The following is a 19,162-nucleotide window of genomic DNA, read 5'->3' as shown; positions in this document are numbered from 1 at the left end:
GACAGCGATCGAAGGTTGCTATGATGATCAAACCGGAGAATGGAGAAGAAAACTCACGGAGTGGAGACATCGAGAAAATTGCAGGGCCACCTGAGTGATGTATGACGAGGTGGAGGCGCTTAACACACAACAGCGTAGGGCGAGTTGTGAGGAGACTAGATAGATTATGCAGCAGTTGCAAGCCAGAGTAGCCTTTAGCCTTTACGACTCGTTGTATGGAAAACTCAGTGTTTAGTGAATTTGCCATTGCGAAGGGAGTCGAGACGTCGGCGCGGAGAAATGGACGTCTAAATGCAAATTGTTTTACCTTCCTGATAAGGCAGAGGCGCCAAGTGTCACGAGGGCGTCACATGCCCAAAATTAGCCTCGGGCGTGCCTCCTCTCAATTTCGTCTCAGTCTTTCTTTCTTTCTCTGTCTCTCCTCCTCCTCCCGCTCTCCCTCCCTCCGCTCCCTCCTCCTTCATCTCCTTTGGTCTCCACCTGAAGCATCTGGAGGAGGGATCCTAGCACGAAGTCGCGGTAGCTCGGCCTTCGGATCTTGAACAACACTTTGCTCCTTTCATACCGTCAACTGTTCACGCGCTCCGGACATCTGTCTTAACTGAGCTATTCAGTACTTTAGCTCGGCCGGTTTCATTCTTTAGCTCAGCTCATTACGCTGGGCTGTGGCCCTCTCTTCTTCCAATCCTTGGTCGGAGACGCCAGGATACCCAGGCGGGAGGAAGTGTTTGGTGTGTGAGGAGGAACACGGCGGCATTGATCGGGTCGGATTGCTGACGCCCGGTCGAGCATAGAGGTTGGTGACCTTCTTCGGTACGTCATCTTTGTCCCTTCCTGCTTCTCAGTCTGTTCTCGCGCTCGAATATTCTGCTCCTGCAAAGGCCATTGGCCAGCCAGCAAAGTGGGACATGTTGAGTACTATGTATGCGTACATTTACTCACGTAACATGCTTTGCTAGTTTTGCAATTTTTTCATCATCCTATATCTTCATTCCCCCGCTCATTTCCCTTGCAACGTCGAAGCACAACATTCTTTTTCACGGCGCTACAGGTCGCCTCCGAGCCTACTGTTGATCTCCACTGTCTCTAACACAGTGCACTAGCGGGGTTCAATATCCATCTCACAGGTCTAATTGCAAGTTGGTACAGTGGCGTACTCAACATCCTTACGATTTTCACGATTTCTCGGATACACACTCTTTCTTGCCCATAATTCTGAGCTGGATTTCAAATCGAACCGGTGAGTATCTCTTTCAGACCGAGCTGGAGTGTCACTGTCAGCCACTATGCTTTTGTCTCTCGGCGTCTCGTTCCCGACTATACATCACATATCTATTTCTCGTTTCTCATTTTTGGTCCATCTATTCCACAACTCTCTCTATATCCTATTCTTCGGCTTGCTCTACTGGTTCTGTGCTGGTACGTGGACGGGCAAGGATCCATTCACTATTCGGAAAAGAGCTGCTCGAGTGGTGACGACAGGGTGTCAAACTTATATTAATCATTTTGTTTCGCCCTTGCCTACACCACACATTTTAGGAGTTGTTTATCTTTACTCCCCATCCTGAGTCGGCACACTTTAAGCGGCTTGATTCTGCGTGTTTGTCTTCTAATAGCGGTTGCCAAAGCGCATTAATCCCCTTTCATCCACCCACCCTCTCTTGTTGTATTTTCTGGCTATATTGTTCTCCGTCTGGAACCACAGCGCTTACTCCGTATTTCTGCTTTTATTATAGGATTGATTCATTCCACAACTGCAACGCTTCCTGTACCATCCACATACAACCGAACATTGAATATCGACAAGCACTGACATGCCATACATCGTGCCGTCTACATCATCTTCGTCAACTTCTAACACTGTGACTTCACCGCACTCTCCTTCCCGTCCTCCAATAACTTTTTCCATGGCACTTGCCAGCCCAGCACCGGTCCCCGCACATACGCCATTCACACCCCCAGAGATCCCGTCGTCACCACCCCTTGCATCCTCGTCCGCATATAATGTCCAATCTTTTGGTGTCGGCTCCAGATACATGGATTGCACGCATCTACATCCACAAGCACCTCTACTTGTCAAAGCGCTCTCTGACACACCCACATCCACCGCGTCGAGCCCGTCGAAGGCGTTAGAATCTAGTTCAAGCCTCAACCCAGCGCAGTCCCCGCCTATGCGTCGTGCGGTTTCAGCCTCAAGTGCTTCCCCTACTTCAAGCGTGTACCAATTTACGAATACCGCTGGTAGCAGTCTTCCACGTATCCCCCGAAGACGTGGAGGAAGTGCAATGACTCTGAATGAGGTAGCACCAGTCGGCAACTCTCAACTGCTTAGCACACCCCCAAGAGGGCGAACGCGATCACGGTTTGTTCTAGGGGCGGAAGAAGAGAGTACAAGCGGGAGTGATGAAGAGCGCAGGCGAAGATATGGGGAAAGTGATGCAAAGGTGTCCGGCAAAGACGTTGAGGAACGTGTTTCCCGTAAGCGAAATATTAGTGCTGACCATTTAATGGCACTAAAGAGTGTCTCTTCTTCGACACCTCCACGTCAAATTACGACACCAGGATATGCTGAACCTGAATTCGATCACTCGGAGTCGGGTTCAGAATGTGCGACGCCGACGCAAAGTAGTATCTTGCGAGTCGGGCAGGCGAGAGAGAGGGAGAACGCATTCCCTTTCAAAGCAACAGAACAGGTCAAAAGACCATCAAACTTCGACGTCGGAGGACCAAACATGCATGGTGTCGTGCCGAGGGCTCGCAGAGGTCGTGGGAGAGGAAGTGCGCGAAAACTGATGTTTGGAAATGACCCAGACGAAGAGGTTTGTACTGGCAAACTGCCCGATTTCTCTGGTTGCTTATTTATACTTATTTTAGGATTCCGAGCGTAAGGAGGAGGTATCGACTGTTTCATTTCCTTCGTCAAATCCGCCAAGCCCTACACCAGCCATAGCGGTCGCTAACGCAACTCCGGAAATGTCACCTATGTCAGCCTCTCCGAAGGACGTCAGCCCAAAGAGCTTTACTGGCAAGAGGGAAAAGGCAGGCTCCCTACGTCTCGACTTCTCCTTTGGATGCAAGAACGGAGATACGACAGCTATTCACGCACGGGATCGCATTTCAGACGAGCAAAGATTTGGTCTCTCAGAGTCTGCATCACTAAACAGTGTACCTCTTATCCGCAAAAAGTCGGGGGAAGTTGTCAGGCCATCGCTTAAATCACGTTCATCGTCTGCGAATGCAGCTCGGCAGCGTCCATCGCTCTCCTTAGGCGACATCTCGTCAATTGTCACGTCCAGCCCAAGCGTTAGCGCACCAACCACTCCAGCATCAGCAAAGATGGTCCACTTCGATACACAGCTCGAGCATGTTAGGATATTCAAGTCAACATCTAAGCCCAAAGCTGTTAGCCGTTCTGGAAGCCCCACGTACGACGACACGACGAGCGGCGGAGAGGGTGACTCCGCATCTGAGGGCGGATCGTTAGCGCCATTCATTCCTCGCCCACGGCCGAAACGACTTGTACCTGGAGGCACTCAGAACGAAGAGGAAGAGGCTCTACGTCGTGTACTTATGATGCGTGTGCTTAACATGCCTCATCGACCTATGGAGATGGACGATGTTGATGTACGACTGGAGACTTTACATCTGGCGGATGATGCGTCTAGTGTCCAAGGTGTCGTGCGAGTACGAAACATCGCGTTTGAGAAGAACGTGGCTATACGTTTCACGTTCGACGGATGGCAGACAACGAGTGAAGTGCTTGGGCGTTGGTCCGAGTCATGTGTCCCACGAAATCCTGCTGCAATGGGAGCGTTGCCTAGACCAAGATCAGTTTCAACTCCCGTATCTGGAGTTAAGACAGATGAAGTTCCCGCTCCAGCTTATGATCGGTTTACTTTCTCCATCCGCCTAGCAGATATACTCCTGCGCATTGACGAGAAGACGCTTGTACTCGCTGTACGTTATTGTTCGGCGGGGCGTGAAATGTGGGACAATAACGATGGCCAAAACTATCGTGCTGTGTTTGAACGTCGTCCGCAACATTCACTCAAACTTGCTGGCTCAGCAGTCGTCCCAGCTGCAAGTCCGGACTCCGGAAAGGACAAGAGCAAGGGTAGTGAATCTGGAAGAAAGGAAAGCCGTGATGGTGGCACTTCGGTAGGTTCAACGACCTCGAAAGGTGGTGAACCCATTTCGCCTGCGAAGAAAGGCTCTGACCTTTCGTCACGCTATGACCTTGATGTGTCTCTGAAAAATCCATCAGCTTGGAGATCCACATTTGATCAACTCAAAACGTGGACGGCACATGGATGGCCTCGAGATAAGGAACATTTGCGTACACCTTCCATCAGACATAGCCCAGTGAAAGCATCTGCGACAACTTCTGATGACCTCTTCAATCCTCGTTCATTTGAAAGCTATAACCTGAACTTCGACGCGCGTGGGCTACCGCGTGGATCACCTCGAGACTTCGACCGTGAAGAGCCGGACGTGGAACGATTCAACCGAGCGCGGCTGGCAGTCTCAGAAAGCGTCAGCACTCTGGAGGGTGGGCCGTTCACACGCTATCCTGCTGGTTCCAATACGCTCGCCACTCTACCTATGAGCTGGATAACAAATGGTACAGAGACACATGTTCGAAACCATCATCGCTCATACTTTGATGCATGGGCATCGACGGCAGTCTCTTCTCCAAATTTCGGTGCTAGCAGAGTACGTCGAACGCCTCCAGGCACACCGACGGCAGTATCTGTCCATCGTACGCTTTCGGACACCACGATGGAGGTTTCACCCACGGGACAGTTGCCACGTGTGGTAATGACATCTGCAGAACATCCACCGGGATCATCACCTGGCCGATACCACTCTTTCCCGCCTCTCTTCCCCACTGGAGATGGCAACGTGGCTGCGGGCCTTGGCATTCTTGCTTCTCGGCCTTGGTCGGATTTGCCGCGCACGGTGAGACACGATACTGGCGAAAGCGACGTGTCGACGCCTTCAATAACTTCTGGCTCCTCGACAGCTATGACTGCGTCTCCTTTGTCTCCGCCTGACTTTTCGTCTTTGACGCCGACAACGCGTATTGGTCAAATGGCAGCCTCGGAAGGTGGTTCGATGGATGGAGCCGGCTATAACACCATCCTGAGCAGGTGAGTGCTGATGTTTTGCTTTCCTTTTCCTTGGTACTCATTTTTCGCTGGCGATTTTTTTAATACAGTTACTGTTTCTTCCGTGGAGCGGATCGTCAACTTGGTGTCCCAACAACAGACATGCGTCGTATCCACTCAGCGTCTGAGGTGGAAGAGCTACTGGCAACTCCTCCTCAGTCTTCAAGCGAAGCTTTCCCGCTGTTGAAGGGCTCCTCCAGGAGGCCAACAGCTTCAAGTTACCAACTTTCGACTCCGACAAGTTCTGCGGGATCTGAAAGTTCGAATCCTGATGACATGCCACCACCTCCGACTTCTGCTGAGCTCCTTGAGACAGAAAGTCCAATAGCCACGCCCGTTCATTGCTGACGCGTCTTTCGTGTTGCCCATAGACAAGCCTCCAGGCCTATGCGTGGAGATGTTGTTCGGGCACATTAGCCTCTGTATTTATCCGGCGGGCCGCATGACGTCCATTTACGATACACCTACGATAATTGCACGCCGACCAAAAACGCACGGCTCTTAATACCATTGAGCGCTTCTCACGTCTTATATTTCTTTCAGAGTATCTTATCAGATTTATTTCTTCATCATTGCTGTTGTTTCTCCTATCTTCTCTTATATCTGTAGGTATATATGTACAAATACCACTGGTCCCGACACACTACCCCTCGCACTCCCCACTTGATTGATTTCTCCCCTTGTCCTGTGTTTTCCTCTCCTTACTTTCATTCTTTCACACCTGCGTCGATATTGGATATCGGATACGCGAACATTCATCCCATATCTCTGTAGTCGTAGTCATAAGCATAGTACACCCTTTTTACTTTTTGATTACTGTTTTAGTATAATGCGAATGTGATCACGAGTGGAATTTGATAATGCATACGACTTGCAAGGATCCGTCACGCTTGCTATAGCAGCTTATTAGAATAGGTACGAGCTGTGTGCCTCTTTCACAACGATTTTACTACCAGGCGCGAGTATTGCATAATTCAATGCAACATGTCAATATCAAGGGCCAGTATGTACACATTGAGCGTCAGTAGAAACCAGCTGCCTTGTATTTTCGTGACTTAATTTCCATCTGAACTGCTAGAACAGATGAAGATTGTAACAGATATTTGCAAGCAAGATAACCTCTGGCAGCACATAGGTTTGGCCTGCTAAAGACTAAATCCGACTTCATAAGTCTATGTTATCTAGCATCAAGCACATGCCACCGGGAAATCGCACTGTTGGACTGGTTGTTGATGCTAGAATCCATTGCCAAAGTTACTTTACAGACACAGGTCATGTGAAGGATGGAGAATTAACAACTAAACGGCACAGGACGCGCGTTTCTACGCATCCTCTACAACCTCTACGCGACTCTCCATCTGCTCTTCTATCTCCGTCGTGTCAAGGTCAACAGGCGTACTCGATGGTCCGATCTCCAAATTATCTAACCCCATCTCCCGGATCATCGACATATGCTTGGGAGCCAAATCGCCAACTCCATCAACGTATACCTTCACTGGTACACTTCCCGCTTGTTCGCTATCTTTCAGTACCCTGGCGAGAACCTCGATATCGAACGCATAGCATTCCAATAACACGAGCGACTTCAAACCATTCGGACCTAGCACGGGAACAAGACCACGAATGATCGTATCGTCCAATAAGCAGTCTTCGAGCCAGAGGCCTTCCAATGTAGGAGTGAAAGCAAGTGCGGAAAGGAAGTCAATATGGAAGCAGTCAATCGACTCGAATATGAGATGCGAGATTGGTGATTTGTTCTGCTGGAGGAACTGTACCAAGTGTCTCCATTCACCTCCACCCTCTACTTCGGGCAGTCGACCTGTTAGTTCAAGTTCGCGCAACGAAGGCGCATGGAGCGCGTCGAGTAATGGTCCTGCATCAATCCAATCTAACCATGACATGCTGAAGCTTTGGAGAAACTGGAGTTGGATGCTGTTCGGTTCGAACGCTTGGTGTTCGACGGATTCGTAGTCGATATGAATGCTGCAGTGTACGAGGAGCGGGAACGAAGAGAGGATACGCATGGCTTCTGAGACAGAGAGGTTCGTAAAGTCATGCATGTCCTTGAGTATAAGGAACGTAAGTGACGATGACCAAGAGAGATACGGCTCGAGCACGAATGAGCCCACTGCAATACGCAGAGCACGGAGCGTTACCAAGGACTCCGTGGGTGAATTTCGAGCAGGTGTGTTGGCGAGTTGCATATCTGACACAGTGTTGTCTTCAAGAGTCTGTGACGACGCCTCAGGCCGTGCAGACCAGAAATACCACTCTTCGCGTGTTGGCCGTTCTTCAGTACTAGACGCTTCTAAATGTGTTGCGAGGAACGAGTCCGCAATAGACTCCGGAGGTCTATACTCCCTCGCCTTGTTCACAAGTAGCTCAAACAAGTCAAGTACAGACCTATAATACGACCAAACATCGACAAAGTCAAAATCAATGAAGATTGCCCGAGACTTTGATCGTTCCAGATAAATTGTCATAAGTTCAAGAGCTGGCTCGATTGATTCTTGTATTATCTTTATTTTCGTGTACGTCCAGAGCTTGGGAGAGTGCAAGGTAACTTCTCGCCAGTGTTTGCAGACATGACTGAGCCTGAGCGCCATGTGTGGATCGCATGATTCTTGATCATCTGCTGTAGGTGCGCACCAGTAGAAGATCTCAGAAAGGACTTCTGGTGGTAAGCTATTCAGACGAGCACCGAGAGCCTTCTCTTCTTGAATTCGCGAAGACAGAGAAGTGGCTTGGGTTGACTGAGAGGCTGCTTCAGCTTCATTATTAACTAGTTCAGATAACTTGTGATGTTCTGCTTGCTGATCCGTGCACCAGGTTTGGGGAATTCGCATACAACAGTGAACAAACGAGTGACTTTTGAGTTTGCTGAGAGTTCAGCTAGTTTGTCTGAATTCGTGTGTGCATGAATAAGAAGAAAAGAAAACATGAACATACGAGTGGTAATACTCACTAAAGGAGTGACTAGGGTGAGTCCGGGACTGAGAAGGATAGATGTTGAAGGAGAAGTGGAAGAGTTATCCTGCGTACAATGGAGCAAACTACTAGGGGCCTATCGGCACATTGGACGCTGCACTCGGAGGCATGGGGGTAGTTTGCATGTTGTGAAAAGTAATGTGCTGACGTCAGCATATATATGCACAAGAGCCGAAAGTGCAAAGCTGGACTCAGACGAGAGTATCAGATTACTAGAAGCACGAGGCTAAACAGCGTGCTATTTCTGGATATCATAGGATATTTCTCCAGATGGAAGATGGGCCTTGATCATCTAGATGATGCTAGTGCTAAGTGGATAACATGAGGCTAAGAAAGGCGTGACGGCTGTGTCACGGAGCATGCGCGTGGTGAGCGTGACCTGGCGGAAGTGGCAACAGAGAACAACAACAGGTCTCTCTTACTTACCCGACCTCGAGGCACGCATCTCTGTCCCTGTCCTCCACCCTCTCTCTCTATCCTCTGTCTCTTACTCTTCAGTGGCGTATTTGGTAAGTTCTCCCCTCGCAAAGCTTCTTTATCCAACTTTCGCGGAAACGGCAATCGTCATCGGTGCAAAGTAGCACCCGAATCAGTCACTTGACTTGCGCGCTTCGCTTGGACTTCTAGCAGACTTGTTGCGACGGATTTAAGCGGATGCATGGCTTTCGGCTTGGTTGGGTGTGATATCTGTCGTCGGGAATGAAATCGCATGGATGCATATGTCAAGGATTGTTCTTCAAATCGAGGCGACAAGCGGCGGCGTTGTTGTCATGATGCGTTCATAGGCGTTTGCCCGGCGTCTGTTTAGATCTCGGCTTTTATCTGTCCTCCTCTCCTCGCGTTCTCGTCTTTTTTGCTAAGAAGTATCTGGTCTCTAACTTTTGCTTTTAGATCAGTTCTACGGAAGTTTCATAGACCTCGGTCAAGTGTGAGCGAAAATGCAGACCATCAAATGTGTCGTCGTGGGTGATGGTGCCGTCGGAAAGGTGCGTTTTGGGGTTATATTCCATTTTGTGCTTGCAACTCATTCTGTCGTTCCAGACCTGCTTGTTGATATCTTACACAACTAATAAATTCCCGAGCGAGTATGTTCCGACTGTAAGTCCACGTTACGCCTTTCGCATTCATGTGTCTAAGTACTGCTGGCCGGGCTCTATTAGGTGTTTGACAATTACGCGGTGACTGTCATGATTGGTGATGAGCCTTATACCTTGGGTTTGTTTGATACTGCCGGTACGTCCATCAGTTGTATTGACTACAATATTATGACATTTTTCTCACCACTGCCATAATACCAGGCCAGGAGGATTATGACCGGCTTAGACCTCTCTCGTATCCTCAGACGGATGTTTTCCTTGTTTGCTTCAGCGTAACATCTCCGGCATCATTTGAAAACGTCCGCGAGAAGTGGTTTCCAGAGGTGTTCCATCATTGCCCTGGTGTCCCGTGCCTTATCGTCGGAACGCAAATTGACTTACGCGACGATCAGAGCGTACGTGAGAAGCTCGCACGCCAAAAGCAAGCACCTGTTTCGGAGGAAGAGGGTAAAAAGCTTGCAAACGAACTTGGTGCAGTAAAGTATGTCGAGTGCTCTGCACTCACACAGAAGGGGCTGAAGAACGTTTTTGATGAGGTGTGTACCTTAAATGAGTGCTATACTATCTCCTACTTACGTACCACGTGTACATAGGCTATTGTGGCAGCGCTGGAACCGCCTGTAGTGAAGAAGAAAGGTGCAAAGTGTGTCGTCCTTTAAGGACGTATATTTTGTGCCCGCCATACGTTTTTCTGCACCCTTCCACGTACCCAACAAGTCCTAGCCATTGTATCTCCGTTAATGACTGTCACTCCGTCACGACCGGCACATTCGACTCGACGTTATCTCTTATCTCATATACCGCCCTTTCCTCCACAGAGCTCGCTCATTCCATCATCGCCTCTCTTGCCTTTATATTGCCCTTGCTTTTCTTCTTTACGTTCTGTTCGTACATTACTGTTTACAATGCCTTCTTTGCCTCTGTCATCGGCCTGCGGCGCTGGTTGAGAATTTTGGGCTTCGTCCGTGATAAGTCATTACGCAGAGACGTGGGGTGAAACACGGGGTGGGATGGTGTGGTCACTAAGACGTAAGACATTGTGTATAGTACACGGTCTAGGGTATAAGACTGTGTGGATGGGTTGAGCTCACTTGTAGAGAGAGAAACATTAGAATTGATTTGATACGCTCTGTATGTCCCACCATACCCTTCTACATCACTCTTTGTTGACAAAGATGCTGTGCGGGTACCGTGCATTTTTCAAATTTGGATCCCTTCTGTAATTCTTTGCGTTGCGTTGCTGGAGGAAATTAAAACTACTGAATTTTCGCTTTATCGGCCAGTGTTTTCGAGTTACGGAAATTTTGTGGCGATCAGTGTATTGATGAGACAGAATTAGACCCGTCTAAGATGAACGAACAGTTAATTCATTTACGAAATTTATTAATGAACATCTCTTGGCTTCTGGTGTCTTTACTTTGGCTTCGCGGCAGTACAGGAATGGTGATGTTTGGGGACTGCCGTAATTACTAATTGGTGTTAGATTACAAGGGCTGATAAGCACCGAAAGACCTATAACAGTAAGATACTGATTTGGTATGCATGTGAATTAGTGATAGGTTAGTGAAGACCTGGGAACATGTGTTAGATTAATTATTGCTTCACAGTGTCATAAACAGTGCGGATAAAATGGATATACTGCAAAATTTATCCGGTACACAGTGAAAAGACAGGGTACAACAGTCCATACATCGGAAATGAAATGATAATCTAAAAACGTGGCAAAAATACAGGGGGACGAAGTCTGAGAGAATATTTAGAATGCATCATGGAGAATACCTCAATTTCTGAGTCAACCGATGCATGCACAAGGTATAATACTGAATTGTTATACATTGTAATGAAAGCTTTGCTGTAAGAATACAGTGGCGCGGAACGTATCGTGTTGAGGAGAGAAGTCTGAAGAAAAGAAAAAAGAAAAACTTAAGTTACACCAAATGTTAGAACGAATAAAAGGGAAACATGACGAGTGTCAGAAAATCGGGTCATGATATGAGCACTTCGGATGCCTCTGGAATGGTGAATAATGAAGGTGCTTTGGAGACTGTTGATTGGTGATGAACACTTCGTGGAGGTGTGGCAGCAAATATCCGAGTAATCCATTGTTGATGAGTTGTAGAGGTGGGAGGAGATGTAGGTAGGGTCGTGCGACGGGATTTTGAGGTCTGTTCAGGAGGCGACGACGACAATTCTTTAGGACCAGAGAGGATGAACGAGTTTGATGGATTTTGGGAGGGGATTGGGACAACGAAGGAGGGAGAGGGTCGAATTTTCGTTATAACATCCGAATGCGTGGATCCCTTCGTCTCGTGCCTAATTACAGTGTGATTCTGCCGAGAAGCATCCTTTGCTTGGCCACTACGAGTCGTTGCAGATGACTGACTCCCAGACCGAGAGCTTCGACGTCCAGACGAGCTAACGCCCGCAGCATGATGAATGAACTCTCTCGACCCAGACCTCTTCTCCTCCCGCTCTCTCTCCGCACAAGTAGCTTTATCAAGCAACTTCTGCAACGTTCCTTCCACTCGACGCATTCTATTCACGACTCGAGGGTCAGAGGTAACGTGGGGAGTGGCGTTTAAGAATGCACGAAGCGACCCAAGCTCGGCAGCTCGTCCACGCAATTGAGTGCGTGCGGCTTGTGGGTCGTGTGTTTCATTGAGAACTGTTTTGATTCGTTGCTCGAGACGGTTGAGTGCCGTAATGGCGCGATGGGCACGATAAAATCGTTGAATTCTGATCGCTGCTTGTGCATGCGTAACGACTCGTTTTTGCTCACACTGTGCAGTGTGCTTGATTTAAGACCAGCCGAAATATGAATAAAAATACAACAAGCACGACACTATTGTTCAAACTTACAATTTTATTACCCTCCTGAGTGCCCTGTCGACCCATTTTGTAATCGTGTTTCAAATGGGCCTGGGTCTTTCGCACACACAGACGGGAATAAGGAGTCTCTAGTGAGGCGGCGGCAACAGATAATGAAAGGCGCACAAGCGTTAGCGCTAATCTATCAGCGTAGCGACCAGTCGATAGAAATGCCAAGTTCGGTGCAATCACCAAAGTCAGACAAATGCTCCACAGCGCTCAAGGCCACGTTCTTGCAGGCTAGGTGAAATGAGAGTATACTAGCAGCTCCACAGATTTACACTGGAGGCTGGCGGGAAGCGTAGATCATAGACAAGGTAGAAGTCAGCGCAGGACATGGAAGAGAAAGACGAAGTCGAAATTAGGGAAGGGTAAGTGGTAGTGATCTTATAGGGTGTAGCGGAGGCGTGAATGGGGCCGGAACGACGGAGGGCATCGTGGGGCCCCGCATATATCATGGTCTATCTGCCACTCATCCGACACGAGACTCTGCCAATATCGGAAGCAGTACTAGTAATGCTAGGACATCCCTTCTTTCCTTCTCATGACCTGTTTCACCCGGTAGTGGAGTTACAATTTCTATGCGCCGAAATGACTTGTTCGCGTCGGCAGAATCTGGCGTTCACTGAGTTGGGATGAAGTCATTTGGCGTGCCGATGCGCACGCGATGATCTTGTCCGTCCGACTTGCCGTTTTCAGTTCCTCGCACGTGCTCCATCACCAAAACGTGCAGAGTCTGACAAGGCAATATATTTACATGTAGACTTTATAAGCGAATATAAGGATCCACAATATGTAAAAAATATATGTCTTAGCAGTAAATTCCAATACATTTTCGTGTTCGATTTGGTGATGTCTTCACTCCTCTTATTTATTATTTATTTGTAACATTAACATCTAATACATAACAAAGAAAGAGTATAACAATAAACAGAAGGGTTCTCTACATAACGTTGGACTCAAGGAAACCATTTCATTGAGGCCTTTACAATTACTTTGTTATTTACTCCCTCGCTTCTGTAGTTTCTTGTGCGCCCCGTGATGACGAAAGCAACCGAGCCGCAAGAACTTGGGCCAAATATCAATACTGTATCTTTTCCTGGTCAGTGGCTTTTGGGCGTATTCGTGCAGTATCTTCCACACGACATCATTCGTGGTAGTAGCATCAGGAGTATTTGCTACAAAACTTAGCAGGCATTTCCAATCAAAATCTTTGCCTTTTCCTAACATATCAGAAGGAGGCTTGGCCTCTGAGACTGTAGTTCAAGTTAGAGTCAGTGTAAAGCGCAACAAACACATATATACGAAGGGCGAAAGATAACTCCACTGGGTGAGAGAATAATTACGTACTTGTAACCAATATCTGTTGATTGTTTTTAGGACAGAGCCATAAATCAAAATCCTTGTCTTCATTACTCTTTTTTAATTCTGAGATGAGTAATGAATACAGAGGTAAACAGTGTCCAAGAAAAGATGGGAATTATACCTGCCATGAGCTCTGCATATTTTTCTTCATCGTCTTTGGAGAATTTGATGCCCTTTATCTCTGCTCTCTCATGGTAATAGTCAGAGCCCTTTACCCAATGAGCGCTGGAGATACCAGCATTTGCTATATCAGCCACATCGGACGAACGTTCCATCGTCCAGGGATCACTATATCTGTGAATACTGTAGCATTAATAGGCCATGTCTCATTGTGGGGTTGTACTTTATGTTGGTGACAACGTCCTTTGACGGGGCAATATTGATTTGCTTGGGATTAGTTTGCGGCCAAGCCATCCGATAGTATTACCATTTGAAAGGGCCTATGTGCATAGTGCTCCCATACGAAGAAGTGTGATTCGGTTGAGAAGCAATGTTGACAATGTGAGCGTCGTTGAGGGTAGAGACGGCCTTGTTCAGTGACAGAATTTGAATGAACAGTTACATTCTAGACCCTGGAAAGTCGCACTGAGTGGAAATAACGAGACCGCCGCACTTATCGAAGTTGATACAGTACTTATCGGCTCAAATATTTTATGGCAAGATATAGCTATATGCATTTTGTGTACTGTAGCAAAGTCCAAGAAATGCCAGCTCTTGGGTCTTGAATAGTGGAGACTGAAAGACTCCTGACCTGAGTATCGTCGAATGGATTCTCACGATTCGTCACGTGCACTGAGAAGATCCGTCTGCAAGCCAGAAATGACCACGACTGCCAAAGAGACGACCAAGACGACGACGACAAGCTCCGCTCTCTCGCAATCATCATGGCTGGTGAAGCTGCAGTAAGCTACGACTATCTCTTCAAGGTGCGTTGCATCCATCAGTCATATCATATCAATATCTCTGACAAATCGTAAAGGTGGTGCTAATCGGTGACTCGGGTGTTGGGAAATCGTGAGTGTGGCCTGCCCATCAAATTCCGCATATGGTATTGATAAAGCTTGCTTTTGTCGCAGAAATTGTAAGGCTACTGCTCGTATAGCATAAAAGGATCATTTTGACGATGAAGGAATAGTGCTTTCGCGTTTTACACGCAATGAATTCAACCTCGACTCAAAGTCCACGATTGGCGTCGAATTTGCCACGCGGACGGTTCAGGTGGACGGAAAGACGGTGAAGGCGCAGATATGGGATACTGGTAAGTGTCTTCTGAATTTTCCATTGTCGTTGGCCTTCGCGTAGAAATCGCGCACTCGATGGATCCGCCGATACTTGGAGTGTGGATATGTACTAAATTCCTTGTACCTAACAGCTGGTCAGGAGAGATATCGCGCCATCACATCGGCGTAAGTAATCATGCATTACAATACTCAATTGTGCTTGTCGATGACCTTGACATGCAAAGTTACTACCGCGGTGCAGTCGGTGCATTGCTCGTATACGACATCGCCAAACAGTCGACCTTCGATAACGTCCAGAGGTGGTTGAAGGAACTGCGGGATCATGCGGACTCGAACATCGTCATCATGCTTGTAGGAAACAAGAGTGACTTGAAGCACCTAAGGGCTGTATTGACTGACGTTGCACAGTCATTTGCTGGTACGCAATATTAATATTAGTTCGTTTCTTAGAGCTTTTGGCTAATACCGCCTATGAGAACAGAGGAGAATAATTTGTCTTTCATGGAGACATCAGCGCTCGACGCTTCGAATGTGGAGGCGGCTTTCCAAAGCATCCTGACTGGTACGGCATCATCTTTTCTTTAAAGTCCTTTGCCTCTCTAAATTCGGTTGTCGGCCCGAAGATATTTACCGTATCGTTTCTGCGAAGGCCTTGGACCAGAATCAAGGACCTGGTCTCACACCCGGGCCGAGGGAAACTATTACTGTCAGCAAGAGTGAGGAGAAGAAGAACGGAGGCTGCTGCGCCTCTAATTGAAGGGATGCGCTCGTTCTTGTTTTGTGAGACAGCTGGACCGCTGGTGTGGACCAGAGGTTCATTGTGGACGTAGACGTCCTGATGTCTCTCGTGTAGAGATGGATTTTGTCGTTTATTTTCCTCTGTTACTTTCTTCGTTTAATGTACCTTCTTTTCCCCTTGAGTAGCAACGCTTCCGCACAAAATAGTGAACGTCAAAAAGTTAAAACAATCCACTAGAGCGCTTACGTGATGTGGCGACTAAGCACGTCAGACAATTAATAAATTGCGCGATGTAACAGAATTAGTATATTTGTCTCACGCGTAGCAAGTTTTACTGTATTAGATCTAGTACTTACTATAAATAGTTTAGTTTTTTATGGCTAATCATCGGACTCTAAAAGATGTGGCACAGTGAGTGTTGTTCTTACTATATAAAGTCATTACTATATATATTGCATATATCACCATCCAGCTGCTCAGTCTTCTGCATTCCAATTTCCTCTTGCTTGCCACTACTACCATGACTGTTAGCTATTCAGATGGATTTGGGACACACTCAGTGCACACAGGTTCCGCACCTTCACTAGAAACGGGTGCTGTCATTCCTCCTATTTCTCTTGCAACAACATATGAGCAGTCTGCTGTCGGGGTGCATAAGGGTTACGAATATACCCGGTCGGGAAATCCAAATCGCGACCAACTCGAGGCACTTCTAGTAGGCATTGAAAAGGGCGGACAGTTTGCTCTTGCGTTCGCCTCTGGGTCTTCCACGACAGCGACGGTTCTCCAGAGTCTCGGACCCGACGCGCACGTTCTGAGCGTCAACGATGTTTATGGCGGAACCTTCCGCTATATGACCAAAGTTTCGAACTTAGAGACGTCTTTCATTGATCTGGAGAAGGAAGACGATGAAACGATCTACGCTGCAATAAAGTCTAACACGAAAGTAAGTACAAGACCCATAGGTCCAGGTATTTTTACTCATGCATTTCTTCCAGTTAATTTGGATAGAGTCCCCAACAAACCCTACTCTACGTTTAATCGCCATCCCTCGCATCGTCGCAATTGCACGCTCGCATCCTTCAAGACCCCTCGTTCTTGTAGATTCGACATTTCTCTCTCCATACTACCAGTCTCCTCTTCTAACCGGAGCGGATCTCGTCATGCACTCACTATCCAAATATATCAACGGACATTCAGATGTCCTTATGGGAGCGCTTATTCTTCCAGAAAGACACACAGAACTTGCCCAACGTCTTCGTTTCTTGCAAAATGCCATTGGCGCTGTCCCCAGTGCGTTTGACTGTTGGCTTGCTCAACGAGGAGCTAAGACGTTATACCTCCGTATGCGTCAGCACGGTCAGAGTGCTTTGCGCATCGCTCGCTTCTTAGAAAGTCGTATAGGCAACGAAGTAAAGGACGTTATTTACCCTGGTCTTGCAAGTCATCCTCTAAACAATGTCGCGTATGAGAGTTTGAGTCCTCACGCACGCGCGTGGGTTGATAGTATTGGAGATCGTGATCTGGCTGGTGGTTTCCCTTACGGTGGGATGGTCTCGTTTCGGATTACGACGCCGGACACAAAGACATATGGGGGCAAGGCACATGCAACAGCTGAGAATTTCCTTAAATCGCTACGTCTTTTTACGCTTGCCGAGTCGCTTGGTGGTGTCGAGTCCCTTGCGGAGTTACCATCTCTCATGACACACAACTCCATCCCAACTGCTGAACGTGCTCAACTCGGAATCGGTGATGACCTCGTTCGACTAAGCGTTGGTGTTGAGGATGGTGACGACTTGGTGCGTGATATCGAACAGGCTTTGCAGGTTGCTGTATACGGCGATTCAGTAGAGACAAAGACAGACGGTAGAGACGAACAAGTTTATTCAAGTGCAAGCAGAGATGATTCTCCGCCTCTCGTTGGTTAGGTTATGGTCTCTTTCTCAAAGGTTGTCTTGGACAATCTATAGACAGGTACGATTGTGCTTAATTTATTATTTCGTAGAAGTCTTTGCAAGGAAAGTTGTTGTTGCTTTCTTGTTTTAGTCTTGTATAATAATAGAATATATAAATGGTTTTCTCCAGACTGAAGATGTATACATTGCCAAATTCGAGTGTCACTTGCCTGCTCATTGTAGAAATCATGTAAATTCAAAAAACTCTTCAGAAAGACTTTACACATTCATCTCATCCCTGAGTGATTTACTCAAGCTCTAGTATCTATAATATACCTATTGTTCAGTTGTAATCCTATCCTATACCCTTAACACCAGAACTGTATTATAAGATTCTATAGCCACTCTCTTATACTTTGACTTACCCTCCTTACAATCATTTATGTACTTGTAAACAGTTCTAGCAAAATGGGCCCTATCTGACTTAGGTAGAAGCAGCTATAACATGGCTTACTATAGTATCAACATTAATTACTCTTTAATTTTCTTTATCTTTAATATTTTATCTTTTATTTTACTAATTTCTGAGACAAGGGATTATATACTGAGCCTACAGGAGCTTCTTACACCTTGCAAGTCCTTTCTACAGTCTTGTATGTCTGGCTAATCTTCTGTTTGCTTAATTAGGCAATAGTTACCTCTTTAAATATGATAAGCTTGTATTATGTTTTTTAAGCCTGTATAAGCTATTTACTCAATATTCCTTGTTTTCTTTATCTCTTTTTACCTTTCTGTGTTTTGTTCATTGTCTTGTACTTTTATTCTTCTTTTTATTTTGTCTCTAAGTGTTATGGTTCTCTACTCTTGTACCTTCAGTTCTAAGGGTTCTGCACCCTTCTGTACCAGAACTCAGGACTTCTGTCCCTCAGGGGTGCTGTCTATGGACTATATACATACTGACTCTTACTACTACCCTTCCTTACTTTATCATTCTATTCCTTTGACCACCCCTTCATTCTTTGTTCATTCTATAGTCTCTTACCCTTTGTCTATCCCTTCATTCTTTGTACCTTTATCTTTGACATTCCTTTCTTTCATTCTTTGTAGCTTATCATTCTTAAGTGGCTCATACTCTCTGAGTACTCTTGTATAGTTTAGTATATATAGGCATACAAGATCAGACTGGTCCTATAGTCTTGATCTTGTCTACTCTAGGTAGTCCTGTACTCTTAGGCTCACTCTATATACTCTACTCTTGTCTCACTCTCTCTCTCTGCCTGTTCTGTAAGTTCTGACTATGTTCTAGTGCTTGTATTCTGTATTTCTGTTGTGTAGGATAGTTGTAGCCTGGGTCCCCTTGCTAAGCCTTCAGGTTCCTTCTATACTGTTACTGACATCAGATTAAGACTACCCATTATCACCCTACAACTCTCCTACATTTTGAGCATTAGTACTCACTGTTGTGTTAATCTCTTTTCTTTGTCCTAACCCTTTTACATTTTTAAATTTTAAACTTTCTAAACCCTTTTAAACTTTTGCCACCCTTCTTCTATTCATTACCCCTTTTAGTTTAGTACTGATTCCTTTATAGTGTAAACATAGACTCTCCTACACTGACTGCCACCCCTACTGTCCTACTAGATTAGTAGTTATGAGTAGAACTAGCTTAATATGTATAGACCTCTATCTAAGAGGCCTTTACCAACTATGTGCCTCCAGCCCCTTCAGAACCTGTTCTAATTGTTCTAGAAGTTACAACCTGTTCTAGAAAGAAAGTGTATGTAGCCTACTCTTCAGACTT

General features: G+C 46.6%; 8 protein-coding genes across 8 annotated transcripts; 4 read left to right on the top strand and 4 right to left on the bottom strand.

Annotated features, from left to right (window-relative positions):
* Positions 1 to 645: 645 nt before the first annotated feature.
* On the bottom strand, positions 646 to 1,164 carry FOMMEDRAFT_132611 (uncharacterized protein; the record flags this gene model as incomplete). Its single annotated transcript, XM_007264363.1, has 2 exons — positions 646 to 808; positions 1,094 to 1,164. 2 exons carry the CDS (start codon positions 1,162 to 1,164, stop codon positions 646 to 648), a joined length of 234 nt encoding a protein of 77 aa, XP_007264425.1.
* A 650-nt stretch (positions 1,165 to 1,814) lies between these two features.
* Positions 1,815 to 5,154, top strand: FOMMEDRAFT_26995 (uncharacterized protein; the record flags this gene model as incomplete). Its single annotated transcript, XM_007264362.1, has 2 exons — positions 1,815 to 2,819; positions 2,875 to 5,154. The coding sequence occupies 2 exons, from the start codon at positions 1,815 to 1,817 to the stop codon at positions 5,152 to 5,154; spliced, it is 3,285 nt and encodes a 1,094-aa protein (XP_007264424.1).
* A 1,336-nt stretch (positions 5,155 to 6,490) lies between these two features.
* Positions 6,491 to 8,014, bottom strand: FOMMEDRAFT_153684 (uncharacterized protein; the record flags this gene model as incomplete). Its single annotated transcript, XM_007264361.1, has 1 exon — positions 6,491 to 8,014. The coding sequence occupies one exon, from the start codon at positions 8,012 to 8,014 to the stop codon at positions 6,491 to 6,493; it is 1,524 nt and encodes a 507-aa protein (XP_007264423.1).
* Positions 8,015 to 9,094: 1,080 nt separating this feature from the next.
* Positions 9,095 to 9,912, top strand: FOMMEDRAFT_26993 (small GTPase Cdc42; the record flags this gene model as incomplete). The annotated part of the gene is made up of 5 exons (XM_007264360.1): positions 9,095 to 9,142; positions 9,198 to 9,254; positions 9,317 to 9,389; positions 9,455 to 9,789; positions 9,847 to 9,912. 5 exons carry the CDS (start codon positions 9,095 to 9,097, stop codon positions 9,910 to 9,912), a joined length of 579 nt encoding a protein of 192 aa, XP_007264422.1.
* A 1,326-nt stretch (positions 9,913 to 11,238) lies between these two features.
* Positions 11,239 to 12,148, bottom strand: FOMMEDRAFT_26992 (uncharacterized protein; the record flags this gene model as incomplete). The annotated part of the gene is made up of 2 exons (XM_007264359.1): positions 11,239 to 12,045; positions 12,113 to 12,148. 2 exons carry the CDS (start codon positions 12,146 to 12,148, stop codon positions 11,239 to 11,241), a joined length of 843 nt encoding a protein of 280 aa, XP_007264421.1.
* A 972-nt stretch (positions 12,149 to 13,120) lies between these two features.
* On the bottom strand, positions 13,121 to 13,900 carry FOMMEDRAFT_26991 (uncharacterized protein; the record flags this gene model as incomplete). The annotated part of the gene is made up of 4 exons (XM_007264358.1): positions 13,121 to 13,377; positions 13,472 to 13,549; positions 13,608 to 13,780; positions 13,830 to 13,900. The coding sequence occupies 4 exons, from the start codon at positions 13,898 to 13,900 to the stop codon at positions 13,121 to 13,123; spliced, it is 579 nt and encodes a 192-aa protein (XP_007264420.1).
* Positions 13,901 to 14,370: 470 nt separating this feature from the next.
* Positions 14,371 to 15,484, top strand: FOMMEDRAFT_132608 (ras-domain-containing protein; the record flags this gene model as incomplete). The annotated part of the gene is made up of 8 exons (XM_007264357.1): positions 14,371 to 14,412; positions 14,466 to 14,500; positions 14,563 to 14,567; positions 14,622 to 14,744; positions 14,859 to 14,892; positions 14,952 to 15,145; positions 15,209 to 15,289; positions 15,351 to 15,484. 8 exons carry the CDS (start codon positions 14,371 to 14,373, stop codon positions 15,482 to 15,484), a joined length of 648 nt encoding a protein of 215 aa, XP_007264419.1.
* A 502-nt stretch (positions 15,485 to 15,986) lies between these two features.
* On the top strand, positions 15,987 to 17,394 carry FOMMEDRAFT_77828 (uncharacterized protein; the record flags this gene model as incomplete). Its single annotated transcript, XM_007264356.1, has 3 exons — positions 15,987 to 16,412; positions 16,465 to 17,011; positions 17,081 to 17,394. 3 exons carry the CDS (start codon positions 15,987 to 15,989, stop codon positions 17,392 to 17,394), a joined length of 1,287 nt encoding a protein of 428 aa, XP_007264418.1.
* Between the last annotated feature and the right edge of the window lie 1,768 nt (positions 17,395 to 19,162).

This window comes from Fomitiporia mediterranea (assembly GCF_000271605.1).
Source record: "Fomitiporia mediterranea MF3/22 unplaced genomic scaffold FOMMEscaffold_3, whole genome shotgun sequence".
Lineage (NCBI taxonomy): Eukaryota > Fungi > Basidiomycota > Agaricomycetes > Hymenochaetales > Hymenochaetaceae > Fomitiporia > Fomitiporia mediterranea.
This window is presented reverse-complemented; position numbering and strand designations above follow the sequence as displayed.